The sequence below is a fragment of the Lacerta agilis genome, chromosome 9 (assembly GCF_009819535.1).
Source record: "Lacerta agilis isolate rLacAgi1 chromosome 9, rLacAgi1.pri, whole genome shotgun sequence".
Classification (NCBI taxonomy): Eukaryota; Metazoa; Chordata; class Lepidosauria; order Squamata; family Lacertidae; genus Lacerta; species Lacerta agilis.
This window is the reverse complement of record NC_046320.1, coordinates 37,490,163-37,517,913: the sequence shown is the minus strand read 5'-3', so window position 1 is coordinate 37,517,913 and position 27,751 is coordinate 37,490,163. Positions and strand designations below refer to the sequence as shown.

At 40.9% G+C, this 27,751-nt stretch overlaps 1 protein-coding gene across 7 annotated transcripts in view; it reads right to left on the bottom strand.

Annotated features, from left to right (window-relative positions):
- The window catches only part of NR3C2 (nuclear receptor subfamily 3 group C member 2), a 133,633-nt gene that overhangs the window by 5,644 nt on the left and 100,238 nt on the right, over window positions 1-27,751 (bottom strand). For all 7 annotated transcript variants that reach the window (XM_033160369.1, XM_033160372.1, XM_033160367.1 and 4 more), the window contains 5 exons: window positions 25,520-25,636; window positions 16,327-16,665; window positions 15,191-15,335; window positions 8,471-8,601; window positions 3,665-3,822 (listed from right to left, as the gene is read on the bottom strand). In XM_033160369.1, coding sequence (XP_033016260.1) covers window positions 3,665-3,822; window positions 8,471-8,601; window positions 15,191-15,335; window positions 16,327-16,665; window positions 25,520-25,636 — 890 coding nt within the window. The remainder of the gene's footprint in view (window positions 1-3,664; window positions 3,823-8,470; window positions 8,602-15,190; window positions 15,336-16,326; window positions 16,666-25,519; window positions 25,637-27,751) is intronic.

The following is a 27,751-nucleotide window of genomic DNA, read 5'->3' as shown; positions in this document are numbered from 1 at the left end:
CTCTCCAACCCAAAGTGGTATAACATGCATTTCTGCGTCCATATCAGATGCCTACTGATATTTTTGTGTCTCTGAATTTGGTGGGGAGCTTGAGCATAAAACCCTTCTGAAATGGATAGAAAAGGGACCCCAATTGTTCAATTCATAACTTTATTCATTTAAATTTTTAAAAGGAATTGCCATTATGTAACATTGAAACATTTCTATTTTGGGGGGAGAGGAGGAGGACTAACTAGAGCAGTGTTTTTCAACCTTTTTTGGGCAAAGGCACACTTGTTTCATGAAAAAAATTACGAGGCACACCACCATTAGAAAATGTTAAAAAATTTAACTCTGTGCCTATATTGACTATATATAAAGTAATTCTCTTGAATTTTTCAATTTTTCCCACGGCACACCAGGCAACATCTCGCGGCACACTAGTGTGCCGCGGAACAGTGGTTGAAAAACACTGAACTAGAGCTTTGACCCCCCCCCCACCATGACACAAACTATTTGAATGTAAAATTACTTAAGTATTTATCTGCAATCTTTTTATACAGGCTATGCTCCCGGCACTGCCCCTACAAGGCTTCATACACTAATGTTCTTAAGCATGTCTTGCAGGTGGGACTTAATGCATAGAATTGAAATACGAATCCTACTGACTAAGGGGCCTTAAATCAGCACAAATCTGCCTTAATCAGCATTGTGACCTCTGCAGGTCTGAATTCAAGCTGTTCTATAATTGCTTTGTTTTGTTTTTAGGGGCTCTGTAAATAAAGTTGCTGATGCTTTAAAATTCTTATTTGCTTACCTTTCCTTTCATGAATTTTTTTTCCACACCTTGGCATTTTTTTTTGCATGCACATATGTTCACCATGTGGTAGGCCGGCTAAAACCACTGAGCAATGTAAAGTATTTCCCTTCGCTTGTGCTCCCTATATTACAGAGTATTGTGTTGCCTTAATTTTGTTTCTATTCTACATCCCCACAGGCTGCAACCCACTTACCTAGGAGTCAGTCCCATTGAAATCAATGGGCTCCATGTAACCCATAGACAATTCCAGCATTATAACATAAAAGCAGCCTGCAGGATCTGGCTAATTGGCCCATCTAATCCAGCATCCTATTTTCATGGTGGCCAGCCACATGCCTATGGGATGTCAGGAAGGAGACCAGAACTCAACAGCACTTGTGATTCCCAGCAACTAGAGTTCAGAGGCATACTGCTTCTGTTTCAGTATCTGTTACAATTTTAGATAAACTATTGGTACTATATAACATTATGCTGAGATTTGCTACCTCAGACAAGAGCACACATGACACAGATCTCCCTGAGCACTTTCCTCCTTCAGAAGAAAAGAGGGAGTCAGCGAAATAACACTCACAAGTAGACCCATTTAAATGAATGAACATTGACTAACCATTAATTTGAGAGGGTCTACTCTGTGAAACAATGCCACCCTCTAGTCTTATTTCTCTCTGACATATTGGTTGGCATTAAACTTAAGTTTTACTCCGAGTAGACGGACTGAAATCAATTCATAATATAAAGCTAGGTCTATGGATTTTAATGAGGCTACTGTGAGCGTAGCTTCGTTAAATACTTCTCAACAGGCTTCCATATGCGCAGAGATTCTGATGTAGGGGAACGCCACATGAAAAACTTTTCTCAGCAGTGTCCCCCAACAGATTTCAGACAATACAACAACCCACAAATAAGGGTTATTTCCCCTGGTGTTTGTTAAATTCTGTCCAATTATATATGGAGAGTATAATTAGTTCTGGCTCTGAAAATATATGATGCACCATTTTACTGGCACGGTTCAAAATATTGCACACACACACACACACACCACCCCAACTTTCACAGGCAGCTTGCTACATAATACGGTAAATCTGAAGCATTTGAACTGATGCTGACTTGGATTCACTGACTTCAATGCAACTACTGGCTTGAATCCAAGGACTTTTAACTAATCTGGTTTGCAGAGCAAGCTGATGTTGAGCAGAAAAACATCTACTCCCGCCCCTCCTCAAAAGCAAAAGCTAGTCTCAAAGGAATGAGCTGTTACTGCAGTACTAATAATACTCTGACTCCCACCGAGATATTTCAGTGTTTTAATTAACAGCACATTACTTGACAAATAATTCCATATGTATGTTCTGTAAACAGACCTCGGGCTTTGGTGCAGATTTGACCTGAAATGCACCATACTGTACTGCGTCTTCACAAATAAGCCAGTCAAGTACAAAGAAGCACATTTATATGTGGCCTCTCACATACTGAGGCCAAAGATTCTGTGCACAGCATGTGTATCAAAACCGTATTTCCTTGCTACATCAGAAGAATGGAGTTGAGGAGTTTGCTTGCTCTTGCTGTACAATTAAACAGCTTTAAAGAGGTGCTTAGCAGTAGGCTGTCCTCTTGTAACTGGTGGTTCCACAAAACAGAAGCTTATAAAGAAACTAAAATCCCTTTGGAGAATAAGTTGGGAATTATGTCAATAATAATACATCTAAATGAGTTGCTGAATTTTAAAGCCTGTGTATGACTGACTCATTCTGGTTCAAAGCAATTTGCATTGTCTTTGAAAGACAGAAGATACTATTCACAAATAGCCGTGCTTTGAAATGGCTCCATAGACTTCAATAAGATTACACAGAAATAAGAGGTATTGAGAATTGTGGCTTGAGGGCAGGGGGTGGCGAGGGTGAGGGCGGGGTAGAGGACAGCAGCAGCAATTCAAAACTTGGGTTTCATATACGAAGATTTGTAATTACACCCTTACATTTCAATGGAATTCTGATCGAGTTCCTAAAATTGACTTGCACTGACTCACAAGGTTAGCTCTGAGCACAGTTCATGAACTTTGTTTTCTGTTTTAAACCATTTGATGACTCAAAAGCAACTTCCAGTACTCTTGCTTGCAGAACATTACTCATTAAATTATTTCTCCCAGCACATAAGCAGATCCCTTACCCAGTAGGCCCAGAAAGCAGCTTTCTCACTTGGTTGTATTCAGTGGGGGCACTGCCTTTGTGGAAGCGCTTCCCTTTCTGCAAGTCAGGTCAGCCGGTTTTCACCAAACTACCTCCTGCATCCACCTTATCCTACCCACAAGCTATTCCTGAGGGTTTGGGGGACCGTCTGCAACAGTAAATATTATTGCATGGAAGACTGCAGTACAATACGGGGGGTGAGCAGTGTTGGTGCCCTTGCTGAAGCCCTGTCCATAAAGGCAAAGTCACTTTGATACCGCTCATTTTCTATACAAAAATATACAAACTAGTTTCTTTTCGTATTTGGTGCTTGTTAACTGAACAAGACGTAATACTGCTCATGCGCCTGCAACTCAAAACAGCAACCTAAATCCCACTGTTCCTTTTCTCCGGTTGGTAGGTAGTTAGGAAAATGTATGATGTCATCATACTGTGCATGTCCTGTATGGTGTGATGTAATGGGGGGTTTGGTAGTACCACTTATGCCATAGCTCAGTGTCACTTCTGCTACTGACGAGCCATGTTTTCCTGCCATCTCACCCTTTGGCTAATGAACAGATATCGCCTCACTTTTTTGTAACAACACTACATCACGATACCAATCAACTTCAGTCAAGGGATTTGTTTGATTCCTACAGTATATAACAGTCTCATCCAGACTATCAAGCCTATTACTTACATCGTGAATGGAGTCCAGGAGCTTTGTCAGTTGGTAAAACCGCTGCCAACTTTGCCCAGAACTGTTTGGATGTTTAATTACCATCTTCCTCAGCTCTTTAATATAATTTGCCCTCATTTCTTCAAATGCAGCTTGACTCTTGAGGCCATCCTTGGGAACTGTCATAAAAGGATACAAATGTTTATTAATCAATGATCTGTTAAGTGTGTGTGTGTGTGTGTGTATGCAAAACAAGGCCATTCACTAACGTTCAGAAAAGCTTGCTACTGTGTGCAAATGCATTCCCCTTTTTCTTGCGCATTATGAAAACGTAGCAACTTCATAAATCCTTTGAGGTTTTGCAAACATTCTTCACAGGTGAATATATGGGAAAGACCTCGCTGAAGAACAGTAAAAAGCAATGTCTGTGATCACCCACTTTGACCTAAGACAAAACCATGCCTGCCTGTGCACACACAGAGAGGGAAGAGGTGGAATTTTTATTGTAGAAAAGAAAAACAAAAAAAATGTTCTTAAATTTACAGTCAACTCTAATACTGCACACTCTTAAACAGTTGCAGAAAAATATAAAAATACACATAATTGCTTTTTACAATGAATTCAAACTATTCCTAGGGATGAAAATGCTTTTAGGCTGAAATATGTTTTTGAGCACATATGCTGAAATAAAAATGGAGTTTTATGCTATACAGAATAAAAATGAATTATTGTTGTGCCATGGACTGCAATTTCAGTGCTAGGATGCATCCAGGTGTTAAAAGTGTGCTCTCCCCAATCGACACAGTAGTGCTACTGAGGCATGGGTCATCTGCGAATATTCATGCTTGATCAAAAGGCTACAAGAAGGCTGCTCCTTCTCATACAAGGATATCTCCTCTCACTAATCTATGAACCACTTGGAATCCAGTGCCATGTTACAGCTTATATGCATAAAATTCTCTGATATACTTCCAAACTTTGGTTTTGCCTGTTCCCCCCCCCCCCAAAGTATTCTCAGGGTCTGTGTACTACATTCATTACCGAAAAGTGATGGTTTGCATTTCTAACTGTTTGCATTTCAGCTTGAAAAAAAGCCCCCCATTCGAGCCAACATGATGGGTTTTTCCAAGCCTAGATGTGACAAGGGGAGCATTGGTGGTGGGATTGCATCTGCAGAGAGAAGGGTACAGAATCTAATTCCATTGCCATTAGAACCATCGAGATGCTTGTATTATAACTAGGGGTTTCAAAGCAACATCAATTGGTTTCTATTTGGGCTTCACAAATCTCAGCACCAACAGAAGATGTCTGTTCTGATGGTTGGTTACCTCTTAGGCAGAGAAATTATTTCACGTCTCCTCTAAACCAAGCCACCTAGTCATAATCTTAAGAATAATCAGGTTTTTTTATGACTGATTGCACCCTTTCTATTTTATGCATTACTTTTTAATGTTGTTAATAGAGATGACCTGCCTTTTGCTAGATTCAGATTTCATGTTCAAATATTTTGATTTATCTCATTTAAAAATCTATATACTGCTTGATTGTATAAAAAAAACACAAACCCCTCAAAGCAGTTTACAAAAAGATATTTTGATGGGGAGCATAATTCAGACAAAACATTAGGGGGTGTATCCAATGTCATTATTATTAGTAGTAGTACTTAATTTCTAACTTGCACAAATATCAGATTATCTCAGGATGAGTTACAGTCCAGAAAAATGATAAAGTTGCCTAATGAGGTGGCAGATTGGGCAAGGGATCTATCCCTCTTCTCCCACTCCCCACCCTCACTCCAAACACACACTCTCCCCAAAGACGCTTCTCTAGAGGGATGGAGGAAACCTCCCAAACATTGTGGGATGTGTGTCTGACTGCAGACAATTCCTCGCTCCCAACACACCCAACAATGTTTGGAAGGTCTCCCTGACCTTCTGGAGATGCCTTGTGAAGGCTACAGAAAGACAAGGGGTGATCAGTGGCAAGACTTATCCTTCCATGAGATACAACCCTAAATTTGTGGATATGTGCTACATGCTGCTCGCTGTGACTAGTCAGGCTTGGTGTGTGAAAAATCCTTGCCTCTATTTCCACACACTCAGATCCCAGGCCAGTTATCCAACACCTAATTTAAAAACAACAACAACAATTGCTGGATTTTGCAAAAAGATGTCAGAAGTTAGAATTAGGGGGAGGGGGAATTAAAAGTGAGAGTGAAATGGAAAGCACAATAGCTGTTTCAATATGGCTCTAGTTTTTAGATGTGCATGTAAATAATTTAGCAATGCGAGACAAGCTGCCTACAAACAAATAGCTGTTCTGGGAGCAGTTATTAGACAATTTGGTTTTGAAAAAATGCCTAATGGGTGGTAAATGGCAGATCATATATTTGAATGGGAGCCTATTTTGGCTAACCCTGGGAGGAGAAGTTCTAATGGGCCATCCCGGAATAGCAAGAATAAGTTGCACACTGTTTTGAGGGAAGGGCAGTGGTGAACTTATTTGCTGTGGTCTTGAAGCAGCATATATGTTTGCCCGGGAGTAAGGCTAAAATGCTCAGCAAAGCCCCTGCTTCTACTCCCAGGCTCACTATGGCTATTGTTATTCATAAGGCAATTGGGCTGGGAAGCTTTTTTCTCTCTTTTTCCCAGGTACCCCTAGACTATGGAATTAACAGACCTTTTTGCTTTTGTTGCAGGGGCTCTGTGAGTGGATGGCGGTGGTGGTTTTTGGCTTCTGTAATATTATAATTGTGCATCTGGCATCTCCCAGGGGGAGGAAGCCGGAAGGTCTACCTGCACCCATTAATAAAGCTGGCTCTGGAAACAATGAGTTTCTTGGAATGGTTCCACTCCCAGAAAGGTAGTCATGCCCTCAATATGTGAGATGGGACTAATCTATGTTACACCTTGGTCCTGACCCAGTTTTCCTAATTTGACTACGCATTGGGCAATTCCTCATATATTGGGTCTTTGCCTGTTTCCCCACCATTACCGACAGGTGTTCTTGCTATGTGAGTTCATTCTAGGAAATAATTATTTTCATTCCAGGAAGAGAATAAAATCGTTGTTCTCTTTCTAGTGTTTCGTGTATTCAAAAAGCATAATATCCCAACAATCTTTGCAAATAAATCAGTGCCCTGTCCAAATCAAATGGTGGCATTGCACACTCATGTGCACACCCCACCATGAAACGTCATGTGCTCAAGGGGCAGCATCTGACTAAATCTTATTCAGAGTGGAACCACTGATCTCTACTCTTGAGTATGATTTGGTTGGATACCACTCTATGTGTAATGGTTTCAATGTTTATAGATCCGTTGAAGACTCGAGGGTTTCAGGTTTGCATAATGAGACATACGTTGCATGCCTCATTTTAATAAAGATCATTTCTATGTGCCTATATGACATTGGCACCCAAATAAATGTGTGAAGGAGTACTGAATGCTTTTTTCACTGGCAAATATGAAAATTATTACACTAGCATCGAACAGAATTAATTATATAAAATTACAATAATCAGAAACACAATTGAAACTTCAGTTTGTTGGACATACGCCCAGTTGTTTCTCCGATTATTAAATGTGCTGAGGCAACTGGCAAACATCCCTACTCTGTGGGCTGGGGAAAAGCAAGAAAACAATTGAGATGTAATGTGTGGTTTCTTCCATGTTAATTGAGAAAAACTTCCTTGATGTGGCCATCATTCAAGTTACTAAACAAATTCCAACAGCTAGTCAAATGATTAAAAAAATAAAATCAAACTAGCTTGGAAATCTATACTGTAATGCAGTATATGGGTGGCATTATTTGGAACTGAGCTGCCATTTACAGCTATTTGCTGTTTTTGTTAAAACTGAGTTATGCACACAGCAGGATTCCCTTCTGTCTCCCCCACAAATGTCAATCTGTTCTTGGAATGTTTCTTGGCTATTCATTTCATATGATGCATTTAATGTTAGAAAAGACCTAGGTTTTGGATCACTGTAGTGCTTAACCTTTTAATCCTGGCACCTAGCATTTTGAATAATAATAATAATAATAATAATAATAATAATAATAATAATTAATAATAATATCTATGATGAACTTAAGCAGAAATATTATTCCATAGATGTTTAGAATACCCTTCTACCTTGTAAACAACCAGGGCAGTTTACAAGAAAGAGACAGGTTGACAGTAAAATAACAACATAATAAAGTACACAAGCAAAACAATAATTAAGAGAGCAGTTAAAATACTGTGAGCATTTTAAAAGCCTGGTGCCAAACAGGCAACTATGCAGGTGCCAAGTAAGCCATCCTGGAGAGAGATTTTCCACAAGCATACTGTCACTGTCACAGAAGCTCTCACTCTGCTTACCACCCATCTTAACACAGCTGGGAGTGCTGGAAAAGAACTCTTCACATGAGCAGGTTGATGTGAGAACAGACCTTCTTTCATAGCTTTAACACTAAGAACTAGCAGTTTGAATTTTGCTCAGAAACAGACTGGGCATAATATTATAGGGCTCTGCAACCCATATGTCATGTTCCCAACAACCAGTGTCTTCTAATAGCTAAGTAGCTGCATTTTTAATGGACTCTGAAGCTACAAAGACAGATCCACATACAATGTATTACAGCACTCATCCTCGGAAGAATTTGGTCTTTGTTTTAAACAATTTGCTGTAGGTGTCTAATTCAAAACACTGGTGCCAAGGCCTTGTGGCTCCTGCAATCCAGTTCCTTTTTTACCATTTAGTGAGTCATTTGGACTAGTCTGTTAGAACAGTATGTAAATTTAGCACAGTTGACAGTTATGACTGGAATGAACTGGCAAACTTACCTGTGCTTAATAGCAGCAAAACTTTCATTATAGTATATTCTTCAAAGCTAAGTTGCAAGCGAACAAACTGAAGGCTGATCTGGTGCATTCCCTGGCACAACTCAAACATTGCAGACTGGCGCATTCTCTCTCTGCAAAGGGGAAAAAGGGGACCGAATACAGATAAGAATAGGCAAGCTTGATTGATAGAGTCCCAAGGTTATGCAAGTCCTGACTTAAGAGTCAAATCACACAGCCATATATTCATTGTGAAATAAACACAAGTATGACATGCTTGGTTGTAAGTACTGATGCAGCTCAACCATCGACTAACTTCCTCCTAAGCCAGACAGGTCCTTGTCGGTCCTAAAATTCCTGAACTGGAGATACATATGAAATCATGGAAACTTCCTACCCTAGACTGGTGACACAGTCAAGTCTAGTGCTGCATCTCATGACACGCTTTGAAGGCAATACTCAAACACCACATCAGCAGTTTTGAGCAATTCTACAATTCATTCATCTTGCTTTGAAAAGAAAACTCAAGGATCAGACCTTTAGAAGCCACCAATTTACTAGATGACTTTAAAGGGGGAATAGATAAATTCATAGAGAATGAAGGCCATCAGCAGCCACAAGCCATGATGGCTAAATGTTACATCAAATATCTCAGGCGGTGTTCTTCTGAATGCCAGTTGCTTGGGAACAACAGTGGCACAATGCTACTACACATTAAAAAAAAACTTTTAATTTCAATCACAGTAACGTTTTCCCCTGGTTGGGAACAAAACTTCAGTATTACTAAACATACAGTGCTTACAAAATGTGTTGAGAACTACAGAAGGAACATCAACTGATATTTTAGTTTCAAGGGAACTGGTGCAGTTGAGCAAGTGAAGTAATAAGAGGAAACCAATGATTATTGATTTTATATACACCAGCTTAGAAAAGCTCACAACCAAATTGCTCAATTTCTACCCCATCCCAGTCCAGTGTAAAAATATTTCTAAGAGGAAAGAGACTGGTCAAACTAGTTGTGCAGTACTATGCAAGCACTTTCAGAGAAGTGAAGTGTGAACTATCAAGGAGTTCACAAGTTAATGCTGTGGAAGGACATTTGTATATTAAAGTGAACATCAGAATTAAATAGAAGAGTTCCTCAAGCGCTATATATTTCTAAATGAATGCCATTAATGCCACCCTAATAGATTTCATTTTCTAAATAGTGAATGATACAGGTTTTCCTGGAAATATAGCAGATCAAGCTCTAGGATATTAAAAAAGAGAAAACTTGTGTTGCAAGAGAATGAATCACAGGAATAATTTGCTCTTAGGAAGGCTTATGTTAGAATTCAGGTATCACTTCTTAGATAGTGTTTTGAAAGCAAAAAGAAGAAGAAGAAGAAGAAGAAGAAGAAGAAGAAGAAGAAGAAGAAGAAGAAGTTTGTAAGGACAAATGTCCAGAGTTGTTTTCTGTACTTCTTCAACAGTCTCAGAGGAAGGAGTATATGGTTACCACCCACTCATCTGTAAGTCATGTATTACATTGAAAGCTAGCTGATTCTTCCAGTAGATAAAGCAACATAGTTCAGCTCCTGTAATTTGGTGCTTTTTGATTTATCCAGCTGTCACCAACAATAAATATGAGTGTTTTCCCAAAAAGTACCTGTGATAGTGCTGCTTGCAACAAGGAAAGGCTAGGCACTCAGTCATAATAGTGTTGTTATTTAAGAGAGGGGGAGAATAATGCACGCACACATACAGAGAGAGAGAGAGAACGCGCGCGAGAGAGAGAGGAAGAAATACATCCATTTAAATACAAACACTTGTATTATGATTGATGAAGCCCCAGAGCCAGGGATCAACCACTGTCATGGACTGGTTGGACACAAAGGAATGGTGGAAGGAACCGGCTGGGGAACCCCTGGGGAAGAAGGCTCAGAGTTCAGGGAGTGGTGGTGTGAAGACAATGAGTGGTCAGAGGGAGAAGACTGGGAGGCGGAGGTATCAGAAGCTGAAGGGGTAACAGGGCTTGGTCAGCTGGGAGATTGTGGCAGAGAGAAGTCCAGAATCAGAGGCAGAAGCTGAAGCAGGAGAGGAGGGATGCCAAAGGGCAGAGATTAGTCTGGCTGGTGGGGAGTCACAGGTGACTCTCTTTCCTGTTGCAACCAGCTCCCCCCATCTCCCAGAACCCAGAGGGGTATGAAAGGGGAAAAGAGAAGTTAGCACCACACAGGTGCAGATTGCTCAGATTGCTTGGGAGAAACCCCAAAGAGGAGGAGACTTAGGCTGCTGTGTGGAAGCAGGTGCCTGTTCTTGCTAATAAAGAGTTAACTCCAATGTGCATGGTGTGATTTACTGCTGGCTTGCTCCTGTCAACCACCATAAAAATATATTGATACGTCTATAATTCAGGGGTGGTTAACCTGTGTTACTACAGATGGCACTAAACTACAACTCCCATAATCCCTGGCCATTGGTAATGCTAGCAGGGGCTGATAGAAGTTGTAGTCCAGCAAATATCTGGAGGGCTGCAGGTTAGCCATCCCTCCTACATAGCACAATCAAACTAATGTTTTTGTCAGTCGTTCAAGGAAGAATGTTCACTCTATCTCCATAAAAATATACAAATAGAAACCAGTGCTTAAACTGTACCCAGAAAGCTCTAAGTAGCCACTACAGACTTGAAAGCACTGGTGCAAAATTCTCTCAAAGGCCCATCTCCAGCTGGGTTGTACAAGTTGCAGCACCTGTATAGTCAAGTTTGAAAGTTGTAAAACCATTTTCAGACCTTTCAAGCAAGGTAATCATTTTGTTACACAATAACTGCACAGTTGTTATTTATGTTTCAAGGAATGCAGAGGTCCTTTCCCTATCTATTGCAATAAAGGCTGTTGTACGGAAAGCAGTTATGCAAATCTGATAGACATCTATTCAGATAGTGGCCATGATGTCATTGGCAAAGAGCAACACACCTCACCTTTAAAAAACATGTTTACAGTGGTACCTCTGGTTACGTACTTAATTCATTCCAGAGGTCCGTTCTTCATCTGAAACTGTTCTTAGCCTGAAGCACCACTTTAGCTAATGGGACCTCCCGCTGCCGCTGCGCCGCCAGAGCACAATTTCTGTTCTTATCCTGAAGCAAAGTTCTTAACCTGAAGTGTTATTTCTGGGTTAGCGGAGTATGTAACCTGTAGCGTATGTAACCTGAAGTGTATGTAACCTGAAGCATATGTAACCCGAGGTACCACTTTATTATTTATTCATTTCTCTCTCAACCAAGCATTTCCCCACTGTAGCACTCAAATCTCAAAGAAGGCCATCAAGATACCACCCATTCTGCTTTCACAACTATATCCTGAATTTTTTCAATTCTTTCATAGAGCGAATTATTCGACTAGCGAAGCGGCAATGGAGCGCGGAGGTTTTCATGCTTATATATATATATATATATATATATATATATATATATATATATATATATCGTCTTGCGAAGCAGCCCCATAGACTTTTTCGTCTTGCAGGGCAGCTTCCACTAGACGAATGCCATTCGTCTAGCGAGTTTTTCGTCTAGCGAGGCATTCGTCTAGCGGGGCACCACTGTATACTGGCTTATACCTTTAAAAAAAAAAATTAAGTACTTTCATTTGTCTTCATTATTAAGCCCAAAAATATGATTTATAATTAAAGTTGCAATATTTCAATCCTTTTGAAAAGTCAAATAAAATAATTAGGGAAGCGAGGTCCGAAGGGGATATGTTTTTTTTTATTTTTAATATTAGCTAAAAGGAGAATGGGGTTAAAAAAAAAGTTAAGAAATACTGGTGTAAGTTGTTAATAAGAATATCTATCCAATGTGTGTGTGTGCACTTCTTTTTAAAATTTAGGTACACATTTCCATGAAGTCCAGGCCTTCTGAAGCAGAAAAAATATGGGATAGTATACCAAAAATACTTGGTTGATTCTCCAACAAGATCATGAATTACAACTCTTACTCATTAAATGCACAAGTGTATACATCTCACTGTCAGACCAATGGCAAAAATTATCTGGCCAAATACTTAAATAACATAGGTGTTAATGATTTATTAATATTTACAAGATTATAAAAGGCTTCCTAAAATTAGGCCCATGGGATTAACAGAGCGAAAGCAAAACCGATGTCAGTAGGAAAGGAAATGTAGCAAATGACCTATGAAAGTTGTGGAATAATACTCTGCTAAATCCAACAATGACAGCAAACGAGCTTTTCCTCCTCTGAAACTGTACAATTAAAGTAAATCTGATATGCTTGGAAATGCAGCCTTTTATTTTACTCTTCTCCCTCCTTAACTGTTAACACAGAATTAGCTGTTCGGGATACCAGGAAGAGTTACAAGCTGAAATAGCTGAAAGGTCACGCAGAGGTAGCTGCAGCCTTACAGTCTGTTATGCAATGATAAACCCATTGCTCTCAAGTTCAGCAAGGATTCCCACAGTGACTGCACATGACACAATAGAAAGGCACTCATCCGAATGGTTATTTAACCAGAACACTTATAAAATCAATTAGAAAAGGAAAATTTAAAAAATCCTAGCTATAACTATGACCTAATGTACTGGATCTTAACTGAAAATATGACTGGTTCTGAGCATTACCCATCTTCATTGCCCATTTCAATTCATGATTCACTGACATAGAGTTGTCTGCAGTAGCCAAGGACACTTATTCATCCCATGTGGATTCCAGCTGCCTAAGCTGCTTTCAGATTTGCCTTTCAGTACCACCATGGTATAGCATATTTAAACTGAAAAGATGCATCACAAAAAAGTTTCCTAAAAATAAGTGCCCCTTCAAAATACAGCACGCCAATTGCACTGCCCGTATCTATTTGTTGATTCCAAACTCCAGAAATATGCTTTATGGCCCCAAAATCCAGTGCTTATCATTAGGCAATAAACTAGCTGCACACTACTGGTTTCTGACCTACTTTTTGGGAAACACTTTTAAAATCTAACATTGAAAAAACCCTGCACTTATTGGTTAGCTATGCTGTACTATTTATTTGTTCCATATTAATCTGAGAATACTGTTCCCCTGCATTGACTCTACTAGGGGTACTAGCAGTAAGTTACACCTGATGAATAGTAAAATCATATGTGAATTTCATCAAACCCTTTGTAGTCGCAGAAAGAATCCCCATGCTTAATGTTTATATATGGGCCAAGGATCAATTCCATCAGTTTTTGGCTAATAAAAGGAATTGAAGAATAGAAAATGTTTTTAGATGTCAGACTCAGACTCATAGAATCGTAGAGTTGGATGGGACCCCAAGGGCCATCTAGTTCAATTCCCTTCAAATTAGCTAAAATAGCTAAGCCAAAACAGGAACATGGGAAGCTGACTTGTACTTATCTAGCTCAGCATTGTCTGCACTGACTGACAGTGGCTCTCCAGAATTTCAGAGAGGGTTGTCTCTGAGCCCTACCTGGAGATGCCAGGGATTGAACATGGGACCTTGTCCCTCTTAGATCTAGGGGAAAGACGCAACAACTCTTCAGGTCCAGCATCATCATACAGAACAACTGTCTGATGTAGGGAACAGTGTGATCTCGGGAGGCTGAGTAGTGGTGATGGGCCTTCCTTATACAAGTAGTCTAACACTCCCCGAGGACCTGCTTGGGAGAATAATGCCACAGTGTGAATCTGGCATTCATAAATACAGCTCACAATCACAGCAGCAGTGTTTGCAGTTCGTAGATCATAGAAGGGTGGAGTTGGAAGGGACAACAGGGGTCATTTAGTCGAACCCCATGTGATACATAAATCTTTTGGCCCAACATATGGCTCGAACCCACAGCCCTGAGATTAAGATCCTCATGCTCTGCTGACTGAGCTGCTGATATTATGGGAACTACATAGCCATCTACATTGTGACAGTCTGGTTTACATGTTACTTTATCCACAAATGAAGCTCAAGGGGGACCTGAACTTCTAGTCTGTAGAAGAAAACATCTACAGCAGTTATGTTCCACTGCAACCCACGTAACATATGTATCACAGGACAAATAACAATATTGCAACAGTATAGCAAATATGCAGGTGTAACAGTTTACATTCCGAATACTTTCATCACACACAGCACATGGCACATGCCAGGCAGAGCTCCTTAAGAATCTGGAGACTAGCATGGGAAAGGCTTTAAAGATGAATTTAAAACAGAAAGGAAGACAGACATGGAATGCCCCAGCCAGCAGTTATAGCTATAATATGAAGCTAGGAATGCTTCATTGAAACATTTTGGTTTCTTTCAAGACTGCAAAGAAAAGGAATTATAATCGACATGAACACACACTGGGCACACTGCTGGCTGTATACAAAAGAACTATTCTGTGAATGTGCTTAGAAAAACCAGCAATATGGGTGTTTTTGCATACTAAAAGGTGGATAGTCCTCCAAACTGCAGTAGGCACCAAAGAGGGGCAGGGAAGGGAAGAATGATGTTTTCTGTTAATCTAGGTTTCATATCGGCTACATTTCAAAGCCAATGGAATGTTAATGCTTTGGAAACAGTATCCGATACAATGGCAGATACGAATCAAATGGATGAGTAGGAGGAAGGTTTCTCAGAAAGATATTTCCTGTCCTCTCTTTCATTGGCATCCATATTTTGTGGGCTTTGCATCTCTGCATATCTACTTTAACAGTGCTCTATTTATTCTTCCTTTGTAAAAGCAAATATTTGACAGATAACTTACTCATTAAAGACTAAATCAGGAGCAAAATAGAGGAACTGGCTATTTGTATGCCTGTATGATCTCCAGCTCAAGGCAAATGACGACAGACACATCCAAGAATATTGGATTAGAGTAATTTGGTCCTCAAGAGGCAAGCTTCTAAAACCTGAAGAACAGAACAACAAATCAAAAACAGCATTTATACATCAGTGAGCTACTTTACCACCATCATAAGTATGGAAAATGAAACACCATTGTGCAGGCAGTTTATCCACATCAATTGTTAACAATGAAATATGCTATGATTTGAAGATGCAGCAGTGGTTAATTTTTAGACAGAGGTGTTGAGGTTCAGGCTTGCTAGGAAACCACACCCTCCAGGGTCCAAATTGCATCTGACTTTATGTCCACCCTTAAATCCAAGGAAGTATGTGGGGTGTGTGTCGTTTACCCTTTGCCCTGCTATGGATCCAATCTGGATTGGGCCCTCTGCACTTGCAATTTCAACTGCCAATTGCATGAGTGGGGAGGGCAGAGCCCTCTACCCTAACAATCTATGGTCCCGATCCATATCGCCCCTTTTCCACACTGGCTAGTTTTCAAAACAAACCATCCTTAATGGCAAAAGTACACGGCTAACATCATGTGTAATTGATATACTTTGTACCCTAATCCCAAGGAAATGGAGGGAAATCCAGCCAGTATATGTAAGGGGAAATTTAAGTCCTTACTGTCATTTCACAATTTTCATGGTTAAGACTCTCTCGTTTGAAATAATTCCAGGTCAGAGTCCTCATGAGCCCATTTAAAAAAATTAAACAATATATATCTGGGGGAGAAGGCCCAAGAATGGCTGTTAGGTTTCTGTCCAACTTGGAGCAGTTGAATGCTATGTTTTCATGTGTTCTAAACAAATATTAATTTTATTTAGGCAATAGCTTATGCAAAACACATGTATGCATTGTTGGGAGAGGAAGTTTAAATTTCCATTCACTTACACAAGCAGTGTCACACACAAAGGACTATTGCTTCCTCAGAGGAAGCTATTAATTAAATGTTGATACAGGGAAAGTATTCTTACCAAGTTCTTTGGGGCAAGGCATGCCTGAAAGCCACGAGGCCCTTATTAAAGGGATATGCTAGTGATGCATCCTTACCTGGAAGTATCTTTGCCCACTTTACCACCTGAATCATCTGCTTGCCAGCAAGACGGTTTAAAGTGGAGAGCAGGTGTTCTGCCGTATCTGGCTTGGAGCCGTCATACCCAGCATATACAATTTCAGGTTCAATGTTCTCAAGGACCATAGCGGGCGTGGGAGTAAGTGCCGGTGAAACTGCAGATAAGTGAGGAACAAGTGCTGTGTTTACAGAAGGTTCTTTCGCTGGAGCGATATACGTCGTTCCTTCTTCTGGACTTTGGGGTGGTGGCTGCTGCTGCTGCTGCTGCGGTTCATCATGGATCCCTTTTAATTTGCCCAACTTCTTAGACTTACGAGCTGTTGGGAGGGGAGGAATACAGGAAGAATGTTAGCAAAATGTTATCAGCTTTCTTTGTCTCTTCAAGAAAAAAAAGAGTATCAATGACACCTAAGGGAATAGTAACCAGGTCAATGACTTAATACAGTAAGAACCAGAAAGATCAGTTAGTATTTTTTTAAATGAACCGTGTGTTTTTAATTTATTGATTTGTTTATTTATATGTGGTTGGAGCAGGTGGGGTCCATACCCTTCTCTAATCTTCCACTCACCTTACCAGTTATATATATAAAAGTTAGGCAAAAGTTAGGATTTGAGAAATATGCAAAACTATGTCTGGAAAGACATCCATCCATAAAATGACAGACATTCAAGAATTAGCAGTTATCAATGTTTTTCTAACTCTGTGCCAACTAAAAGAAAATATTTGCTAAATTAATTTATTTACACTGCACTGTATGTATGTGAATACATTATTATTGTTATTATCCTAATAGAGATTGAGCATCCCTGAAAATTGTTCAGTTGTATGTTAAGCATGTGGATATGAAGAGCCTGTCCCTTGCATTTTGTGAAAAACAAATGGATTAAGTCACCCGGCCTTACAATCATGAAAAACTCTAGAAATACCCTTCTCCGCATACATACATTTCTAAATGTGTCCGGATGTGCCCAGACTTTTGAGATGCTTAAATCAGTAAAAATTCTTTTCTCTAGCACTTCAGACTAAGGTATTTGGTTACACTGCCTTGGTCATATACATACTGAGTTTGGTAGTTCCAGATGTGCCCCAGTATACAGGATCTTCCTGATGCATACTTGTTTTTTCAGATACACAGATCATGATGTATCCCAATACAGATCATGATGTATCCCAATCCTAGAACAGTAGGCAGGTAGGATCCTAGAATGCAACAACCTGATTGGCCTGCAGGAGCTGCCTAATCAGACCCCAGGAGGGAAACATAATCAACCAATCAGATGGTACTCATTCTGTAAATAATGTATAATATAAAGCCTGAAGTTTTGGGGGAAATGAAATCACTGTTCCTATGAGCTGAAATAAAGAGCATGAAATTACTACTTGACTCTGAGAATATTTCAACGGGCATGTCTTGAAGAACTGTCTGTTTTTCAAATGCACAACTGCTGCTTTGATAGGAGACGTTAGTCTTGTTCAGGCCACCCAACTCATACTTGAGCAGGCCACACTAGCTAGTCCTCCCCTGATGCTGGGTGCTCCAATTAGGATTTCCCCCGGGTGTCTGCATGCGCTCCATGACTGTCTGCAGAGAGGAAACCTTTACCCTGCTTAATGTGCACATTTGTACCTGTGAAGGCTTCTATTGAACCTGGAACCCTGATTTCAAAGAAGGCTCCAGCTTGCACGAGAGTTCTAAGTGTATACAGCTGTATTTGTGAAGTTTCTTCTTTCTGCATACATTTGTGCAGATGCCACGGAGCAGGGAGATTCAGAGCAAGGCAAATTGAGGGTTAGGCTAATCGGCATGGCCCCACACATTGATTCAACTTGTGAGTCGGGTTGCCTGAATAGGGTTATTGAGGGACTTTATTATGAGTATACAAAAAACTCTAGATTCCACCCCCCCTTAAAAAAATAACATAAAAGTAGAATTCTGAAAAGGAAACAGTACTAATGCAGTGCAGACGCCAAATTCAGGAGTCATCATATGGCTTCTCTTCCAGAAAGGAAGTGCTGGTATCCAACAGAAATTGTTGTGTCTGCAGGGCTTCCATTGTGCTAAAATTGCCAACCTTATATCTCCATTTTACCTTAACTGAGATTTTACTGGAAGAAAGGCAGCAAAAAAAAAATGATCCTGATAATGTCGCTCTGTGTATATTATGCCTCTTTTTAAAATTAGGCTTGTTTCTGTCAATGAAGCAGACTGGATAATTCATTTCTGCGGAATCATTTTGGATGCAGTCAATATGATGACGTGGAAACTTGGAAGGAAAAGTGAAGGCTGCATTAGTGAAGTTAAGAAATAGGAAGGACAAGAACTTTGGAGTTGGGCACCGTGAAGAATGACTTCTGGAGATGCTGCAGAGAAACAAGAAGCAAAATGTGCCCTCACAATGTGACAAGAAAAGATAGTGTGGGGGAAAGACACACATTAGAATGTATACCAAAATACCATGAAGGTCAGATGGATGTTTATTGACTTGACACTGGAAGAATGTTTGGACTAAAGGAACATCACTGGGTCACAAGGCTATGTTTCTGCCCCATCCTATTGGTTTCTCATGAAAGGGTGCTCAAGACAGAAATGAAGACTGGATGGCTTTAGCCACAACCTAATGAACAGAGAAGATAAGGCTTCACCACACAGTGTTATAAACAATTGGAAGGGGCAGATCTCTGAAATGCGTAGAGATGAATGAGAACTGTCAAAAATGCTACAACAAATAAGAATAGTTAATGTATCCAAATGCTTTTCAAACAAGTGCATAGCAGAGGAGGAGACTGGTGAGCTATCCTAAGGAGATAATCTTACTCCTTGAGACAAAGCCCCTTCCACCCTTAGAAAAGGAGGGGGGTTGCAGTTAGCACGAGCCCTCCACGTGCACAGGGGATGCTTGCATCCCCTGGCGCTATTGGGGGAGCTCTGGGTGCGGTGCCCAGCTGGCTGACCAACCGGTGCAGCCGGCTAGGGCGTGCCCACTGCACTTAAGTGGGCTCGCAGCCAGAGCTCGCCCTCTTTTCCTGGGCTCCCGTTCGTTCCTGCTTTCCCTTCCCACCCTCCCTTTAGGTTAGGTTTCCTTGACCTTGCTATGGACCACGGTTGGTCGCCGTTGAGGGGCCTGGTAGGAATTTTTCCACCTGGCAAATTGGCTCCGCCTTGTGGTTTTCGCCTACCTCGTAGCAACTCGTCACAACTGTGGTTTGGCGGTTAGGCATTGGATAAGGTCAGGAAGGTTAGGAGGTGGGGGGGAGGACGGGCCAACACCTCCCCCCAAGTGCTGAAGGGTACTTCGTAAAGGAGTCCGGGGGGCGTGTCCGTGTCCGGAGCCGTGGGTGGTCAGGGCCTAAGGCACGCCCCAGATCGGTGATCACAGGGTGAGTCCTTAGCTGATGTGCAGCAGCAAGGGCTCACCCAACAGTGGTTATCCCTTCCTGGACTGCCAGCACGTCGTACTGGAGTCGGATATAGTCTAGTTAGATCCAATGCCTAAAGCCAATACCGCTCAACATCCGGAACCAATAAAGTTGTGGCCTTTTATTGTCCATTTAACCTTATTTACGGTGTCTTGTGTCTTATTTATTCACGGGAGGGGTCGGGATATCGACATGCAATGAGCTTTGCATATGATGAGAATGGCACTCTGAGCAGGATCTCTTAGCCTGATCTGAATGCATGGAAGGAAGACCAAGGTAATACATATTGTGCAGAACATCTAGTCCCAATGATGGGCTTCTTCTATAGAGACCATATAGGCTCATTCAGGGCAGAAGTTGGATCCCACATTACTTTCCTCAGTCAACATCTTAAAATGTGCTTGTTAAGAAGTAGCTGAAAGGAGATGCTTGGCTATGCAAGTCTCAGTTTCTTAGCTTTAAGATGCACAGTTAGCTAGGTCTGACTCTCAACCCATTCCTAAATTTATCAGGAAGGAAATATATAAGGAAGTAATGGGTAAGAAAATGAGAGTTTATCTATTTAGGATAATTTCACATTCTTTTCTAGAGATTACTCAGGGTGGGATGTAATCAAAAAAAGAAAAATAAGTGTGGAAAGAGATCATAATATATAACCAACGTAGACATGTACTCCCACTCAGAAAGATCCTGCACTGCTTCCTCAGATGTGTTGAAACCAGAACTCCAGCAAACCACATGAGAAAGAAGAGATCCATAAATGCAGATTGCCTACTTACCGGCATATTGTGTCCTTATGTGCCCTTGCTAGCAAAACCTCATGCATCCACCCACCCACCCACCCACACACACATAAATACATACATACATTTTTTTATTATGTTGTTCTGCCTTTCACAGACAGAATCTTTATTTATTTATTTATTTATTATTAAATTTATAAATTTCTTCCCAGCCATTTACAATAAAAATATCAGAATGTATAGAAGAACTAAATATATACACACAGCAGTGTAAAATCAAGTCTTAAAATATCAAATTCAATATGCACTATAAAATGGCTGAGTTACAAATCAGGGAAGAATATTCAAAATAAAGGTTTTCGGATGCCACCCGGAAGCAAGAATGCTAGGTGCTTGTCTAGTTTCAATCTGATTTCAGAGAGCTGCAGCTGCAGCACTAAAAGCCTATTTTTGTTTGTTTGTTGCCAGCTACCCCTCTTAACAAGGCCCCATCAGAAGAATACTATTACCAGGTAGATGATGCAAGGTGGTTCCTCGGGTGGCCTGGCCCAAAGCTGTACAGGGCCTTAAATGCTAGGAGTGAAACCTTGAACAGCGGCATTACCTGCAGCTTCCAGACTATTTCCAAGGGAAGCCTCACATGCTGCAGTAATCCAATACTGATGTTACCAATGCCTGGACCAAGTCACAGCTATCTTACCAAAACCAGTCGTAGCTATCTTAGCAATCAAAGCTGATAAAAGGCACTGGTCACTGAGGCAACCTATGCATCAAACAACAGAGATGAATCTAGAAGTACCTCAGTACTGTGTACCTGTTCCTTCAGAGAGAGTGCATCCTGTCCAGAGCAGGTAACTGACCTATTTATTGGGCATAGGAACCACTACACCACCCACCCACCCCCGCCCAGCTACAATTTCCAGACTTTCCTGAAAAGAGGTAGTGTCTGTTAAACCACCCTGGAAATTGCAGCTCTATGAAGGAAACAGGGCCTAAGAACCCTCAGCCCCCTTAAAAACTATTTAGAGAGTTTGATACGGCTTTAAATGCATAATGCTGATGAGGCCTCAATAAGGGTCGTCCATTAGGGTAACCAAGGTTGAATTAGATCTGAATTCAGACTCAAATGGGTCAACACAAACAGCCTTGTACATTGCAAGATGGGATGCCCGATGGATAATGTATATTACACCAAGGCATTGGAACACATTGCAAGAACTAATCGGAAGACATTGTAGTGGCTTATGTGACAGAAACTGCCTGGCCAAATTCTGATTGACACTGTAGATGCCAAATCAAAGAATTTATCCAATTATTCAGGACATACATGTGACAAGATAAGTGGGCTTCCATTTCCTGAAGGGAACAATTTAAGTCTCGTGTTTCCTAAATTGGATCGGTTGAGGATGACTGGGCCATGCTTAGCCCCAAAAGCCAAAAACACAGTTGGGGAACAATTGCAGGTCTGGATGTCAAGCAATAACTTAGAGGAAATAATATATCAAGATAACACCTTATGATAAATCACCAACTCAACTGCTGTTAGAAACTTGGATTTACTTGCAGTTCTCTCTTCTAAGAGCAGCCAGGTGCTGCTTAATTTATGAAAACTGACACGCTCATGGCCATAGGTGGTCTGGCTCTAGGCTACAGAGCCTCTTAGATTACATTATAGGCCAGAGTAAACATGCCTTAAATGACAATATGGAAGATAAGTAGGTAAATTAGAGGTCATTGTTTTATGAGGAGATATCTTACTGATTCCAACATGAAATCCTGTAATGCTCTTCATATTCAGTAAACCTTACGCAGGTTCCCTATACTTTAGCAATATATATCTCACATGAAAATACCAAACAACTGAGCAAAATTCTACAAAAACATAGAATACCCTGCTGATCTTATTTGAAGTCAATGAAATATTTTCTTTTGCAAATAGTGCTCAAATGAAATCTGATGCAATTTCCACTGAAGTTCACATAACACACCCTATAAGTACATACCAGGCTAAAGGTCTTCTTCTCACTGATCCCAGATTATTCCATGGAAACTAAACATTATCTTAAGTTTAGATAATAGCACACAAATTTCTTGCTAAATCTAGAAAAGTTATCATACTCTAACCATACTGGCCAAGATGGCGAATCAGTTAGATTGATTCACCAGATTCACAGTTCATTTGAGCTAATTAAAAGAATTAAATGCCAGATGTAGACTAAGTTCTTTTCTGGATTACCTTAGGAACAAGATACAATTCATCAATAAAATTTAGAAATGAGCTATTTATGTGAGCAATTGAAATATTTTGTTCTTTAAAACCATATTTCAGGTTTAGCAAGCATTCTAATATTAAAGAACCATCTTTCTGCATCATCCTTCATCCCTCCTTAATTTCTCTGGCACTATACTGTAGCTAAAGTAAGCACCTTCATTGCACCCTCCTGCTAACTTTGTTGAAACAACTTAAGTCTCTACTAGAATCAAGACTGGCCGATCCTCCTTCCAGCTCCCCCCACCCCCCCCCCCACCCCAGTTGCTTCCACACCCAACTGTTCCCTCTGGCTGAACTTTGCTACTCCCAAGAGCCAGTCCCTGCTCTTCATCTGAATTTCACCCTCCCCTCCCAATTCCTGCCTGGAGTCTTTAGCTTCCTTCCTTCCTGTGCAACTGAAGGGCAGTTTCTGTAAGCCCCCCCCCTTCTACCCTCGACCATCATTCTTCTTTTAGCCAGCTACAGCTTACCACCACGGGAATACATTTAGCATAAATATGTTTTGTTGCAAAGGCAGGTTAATGATAATGCTGCCGATGATTTTACATATCATTTGCTTCTAATATTCAAGGACAGAGGGCATTCTGCCCATGAAACTCTGTTTCCAAACTGATTACATCATCCTAAGCTTCCATTCACTACAGTTTCTGCAGTGGAGTCAAAACAAAGATTTGCTGGCTGAGTAGTCTCCCCCTTTCACAGACACATTGTAAAGGGAGAAAGCACTTCACATTGGGTGAGCTTTAATCTTTGCAAGGGGCAAGAGGAAGGAAGTACACAACTGCATTGCTGCGGTAGCACAAGGACATGCTCCTTTGTTCCCTTGCTGTGCTGCAAGGTTGCAGTGCAACACAAAAAGAGATGTTGCTTAGGCGATTTGGGGACATGCTTCCTTCTGATTTAGGTCCCTACAAGTGAGGTGATTTATGAAATCAGTTAAGATATTAGAATATATTGGACATATGTTGGACGACAGCTGTCCTTTTACTTCCCCCTGCTCAGAGATACACAGAAGGCAGGTAAAAACTATTTGAGTGGCTAAACACGCACAAAAATAACAAAGGTACGCGGAGCACTTTTTCTACCCTCACACACGAAAATATTTTGGTGATACTTTGGCCCAGCTCTACTTGAATCCTTACATTTATGAGAGGCCTGGCTAGAAATGGACTTTTGTATCTTCATAGTGTAGGTATGAAATTATACTGCTAAAGCAATTACTCAATTTAATAATGAATATAGGGTACATAGAATCCTCTCAGAGGATGGACAGAGAGGTTCACCTTCAGAGACAGAGTCTTGACATCAGATACCCCCTTTCTGAGGCTGTGGGAATAGCTGCAGCTGGTTCATCTCTGACTCTGATGTCAGAAAGGGAAAAAAGAAGGATTTTCATAGGCACGTTGAGGGTGTGTGGGAAGAGGCTGGAGATCAAAGATCCCACAGTCCTCTCATAGAATCATAGAGTTGGAAGAGACCACAAGGGCCATCCAGTCCAACCCCCTGCGAAGCAGGAAACACCATCAAAGCATTCCTGACAGATGGCTGTCAAGCCTCTGCTTAAAGACCTCCAAAGAAGGAGACTCCACCACACTCCTTGGTAGCAAATTCCACTGCCGAACAGTTCTCACTGTCAGGAAGTTCTTCCTAATGTTTAGGTGAAATCTTCTTTCTTGTAGTTTGAACCCATTGCTCCGTGTCCACTTCTCTGGAGCAGCAGAAAACAACCTTTCACCCTCCTCTATATAACATCCTTTTATATATTTGAACATGGCTATCATATCACCCCTTAACCTTCTCTTCTCCAGGCTAAACATACCCAGCTCCCTAAGCCATTCCTCATAAGGCATTGTTTCCAGGCCTTTGACCATTTTGGTTGCCCTCTTCTGGACACATTCCAGCTTGTCAGTATCCTTCTTGAACTGTGGTGCCCAGAACTGGACACAGTATTCCAGGTGAGTTCTGACCAGAGCAGAATACAGTGGTACTATTACTTCCCTTGATCTAGACGCTATACTCCTATTGATGCAGCCCAGAATTGCATTGGCTTTTTTAGCTGCTGCATCACACTGTTGACTCATGTCAAGTTTGTGGTCTACCAAGACTCCTAGATCCTTTTCACATGTACTGCTCTCAAGCCACAAAAAGAAAAAGAACTGGAAGCAAAAAGGGGGGGGACACCCATCATCATCACTACCATCTTCCAACCTGCCAGCATGAGACTGGCAAAAGCCTAGGAAGAGGTGGTCTGCCTTTGGTTCCTGCTCTCCCCACCCTCTTGGATCACTCTGCCCACTTTTAATATATATATATATATATATATATATATATATATTACTAGGCTGGAAATTAGCAGGAAATCTGGCAGATAACACATAGCTTGAACTTTCTTTCAGTTAATTCTATTTTGATATTCTTTTGGAACGTTCCCACAGCACCACCAAAAAAACCGCACAACTCCTGATGCTTTAATCTTCTTAGCTGTGTGAAACTCCACTAAAATTACTGTCATCATCTAACACCCACCTTCCTTATTCTGAGCTATAAAATACATATTTCAAAAAAAGGGAAAAAACCTAGAATGACAATAGGGTTTTAGTAGCTTTTGTATAATACTTCTTTCTTAGTTAAGTAATTCAGGATAAAACTTCTGAGACCATCCAACTGATACCAGTTTAAGAAAAGACATGTTTAAAAGACGTTTGCTCAGTGAGTATCTAGTAATGATATATGCTTACCTCCCAAATTCATTCCAGCTTGAAGACATTTCTGTAATCGGCAAGCTGGACAGTTTTTTCTTCTAATCTTATCAATTATACAGTCATTCCGTCCAGCACATAAATAATTGTGTTGCCCTGCATTAACAAAAAAGAAAAAAAGAAGAAAAATAGTTATATTCTACTGCATTCAATTGTAAAAAAGACTTAGAGATGAAAGGGATTTCTCCCTTGTTTACAATCTATTATTACATCTTTTTAAACACAAACCCTCCAGAGCACCTGATGCAGCACACCACATTAAATCATAAAACAGTTTTTAAAAGAAAAGAGCCCTACAGCACAATACCCAAGAGAGCAGAACAGAATTCATAAATGAAGAGCATAAAATCAGAAAAGTTACTTCTTTAGTAAAAACTTCCAAAGAGGTAGCAAAAACAACAGTGCCCTTGACCTAGTACACATTATATATTGTTTAGAGTCCCAGCTTTCATGGACTAGAATTCATTTATCAAATGCAAAAAGCATTATTCTGAGTTAACAGGTTTATAAACACAAGGATATGGAGGGGAAACTGTACAGAATGGGGTCAAAATGGCAAAAGACATGCGAAAAGCTTGGCTAGTGAGAGTTCAATTAAAGCTTAAATCAGGGGTGGTGAACTGCTGGCTTGCAGGTTTGATCTAGTCTAGAAAGCCTTCCCTGATCTAATTTTCTGGTGGCAGCACTACCACTGAGGAGGAAAATACAGAGCGCCAGCAGCAGAGGTGGTGCACCCCCCCCCCCGCAATCATTGGTGCTGGGTCAGGCAGAGAGGTTTCAGTTTCTCTGCTTAGCCCAGTGCCATGCTGGAGATACAGACTGTGCCCTCACTCATCAGATGAGTGATCTGATAAGCAAAAAGGAAGTGCTAATCCCCATGTGTGAGAGTGTGTCTGTCTGTTTGTTCCCTGTGTGTTTTATGTGCCGTCTTCAGCTGTCAGCTGAAGACTAGGGAGTGTGCCTGTGTGTGTTGTGCATGCGTGTGAGAAGACTCACATCAATGCTGACCAAAGCCTTTCTGAGTTTTACCAAAGGTGAATCATAGCCCTCTGGCTTAAATGCATGCAAGATAAGCACAGTAATCATTCACTACAGAAGAAATTGAGGCTAATGGAATCATCCTAATATTGCAAAATAAATAAATACCTGTGTTTCTCCCACCCACAAAAGTTAAAAGCCCAGTTAATAAAATTCAGCCATATTGCATGCCCTGGGTTGGAACTCAACATGTGGCATGCTCCCGCTAGAGGAATGCAGGTATGAGTTCCTTCCCCCTGCTCTTCCCTGAAGGAAAACACTGTAGGGTTTGGGGATCCTCCACCATAAACAGTATGGGAAGTGATGCAGAAGCAGGTGGTGCAGAGGTATCAGCAATGCACCCCCCACCCTCAAACAGCAGTCTGCGCTGGATCCTTAGTCACTTGCACAAAGGTGCCCGTCCATTGGTGCAAGGGACACATGGTGTACAACCCTCTGAATGCACTATGCTTACCAAGGAAAAAAGTTACTGAAGGAGTTACTGGGAAAAAGCAGGAGTGGGCTGTTGTGTTTATATTTGGTTTGGGGGCTTCCCCTAAGCACCTGCTTGGCTACTGCGAGAATAGGATACTGAACTAGAAAGGGCTTTTGGTCTGATCCAGCTTGAATGTTCTTATGTTCACATCAGCCTTTCTTTGCACCAGAACCACAAAGCTGGTCAGGTGCATTATTCCCTGTCAAAGTTTATGGACCAGGATTTCTCAGATGAGCAATTAAGAACTCTGCTCTTGCTTAAAAGAAACCGTCAGGTTAGGTCTGTACTGTGTTTTTCCTCACACTTGTATGCTTCAAAAGGCTGGAATTTAGTTGAACTGTTAACATGTAACATCCCCACTACCCATGCACTTTTTATGTTATGTTCATTTTAAAGACACAAAGTAATCAAATCTAACCTTCCAACAGGCCCATGGGAAACTTCGAAACAAGGCTGTTGGGAGGTAGCCTTTCATGTTGCAATAAATCAACAACGAGGCATAGCAGACTAATCTCCCTGCCTTCCCATCCCTTGCAGCAAGATCCACATCACCCTTGAGTGGACCAAGAGAATGACAACCACATCACAGGCAGTCACACAACAGCCGATAATCAGGATAAAAATCCACTGCTCCTTATGCTGAATGAATTGTCTTTGGTATGTGTTAATAGTCATGATATGGCTTGACAAAACGGCTA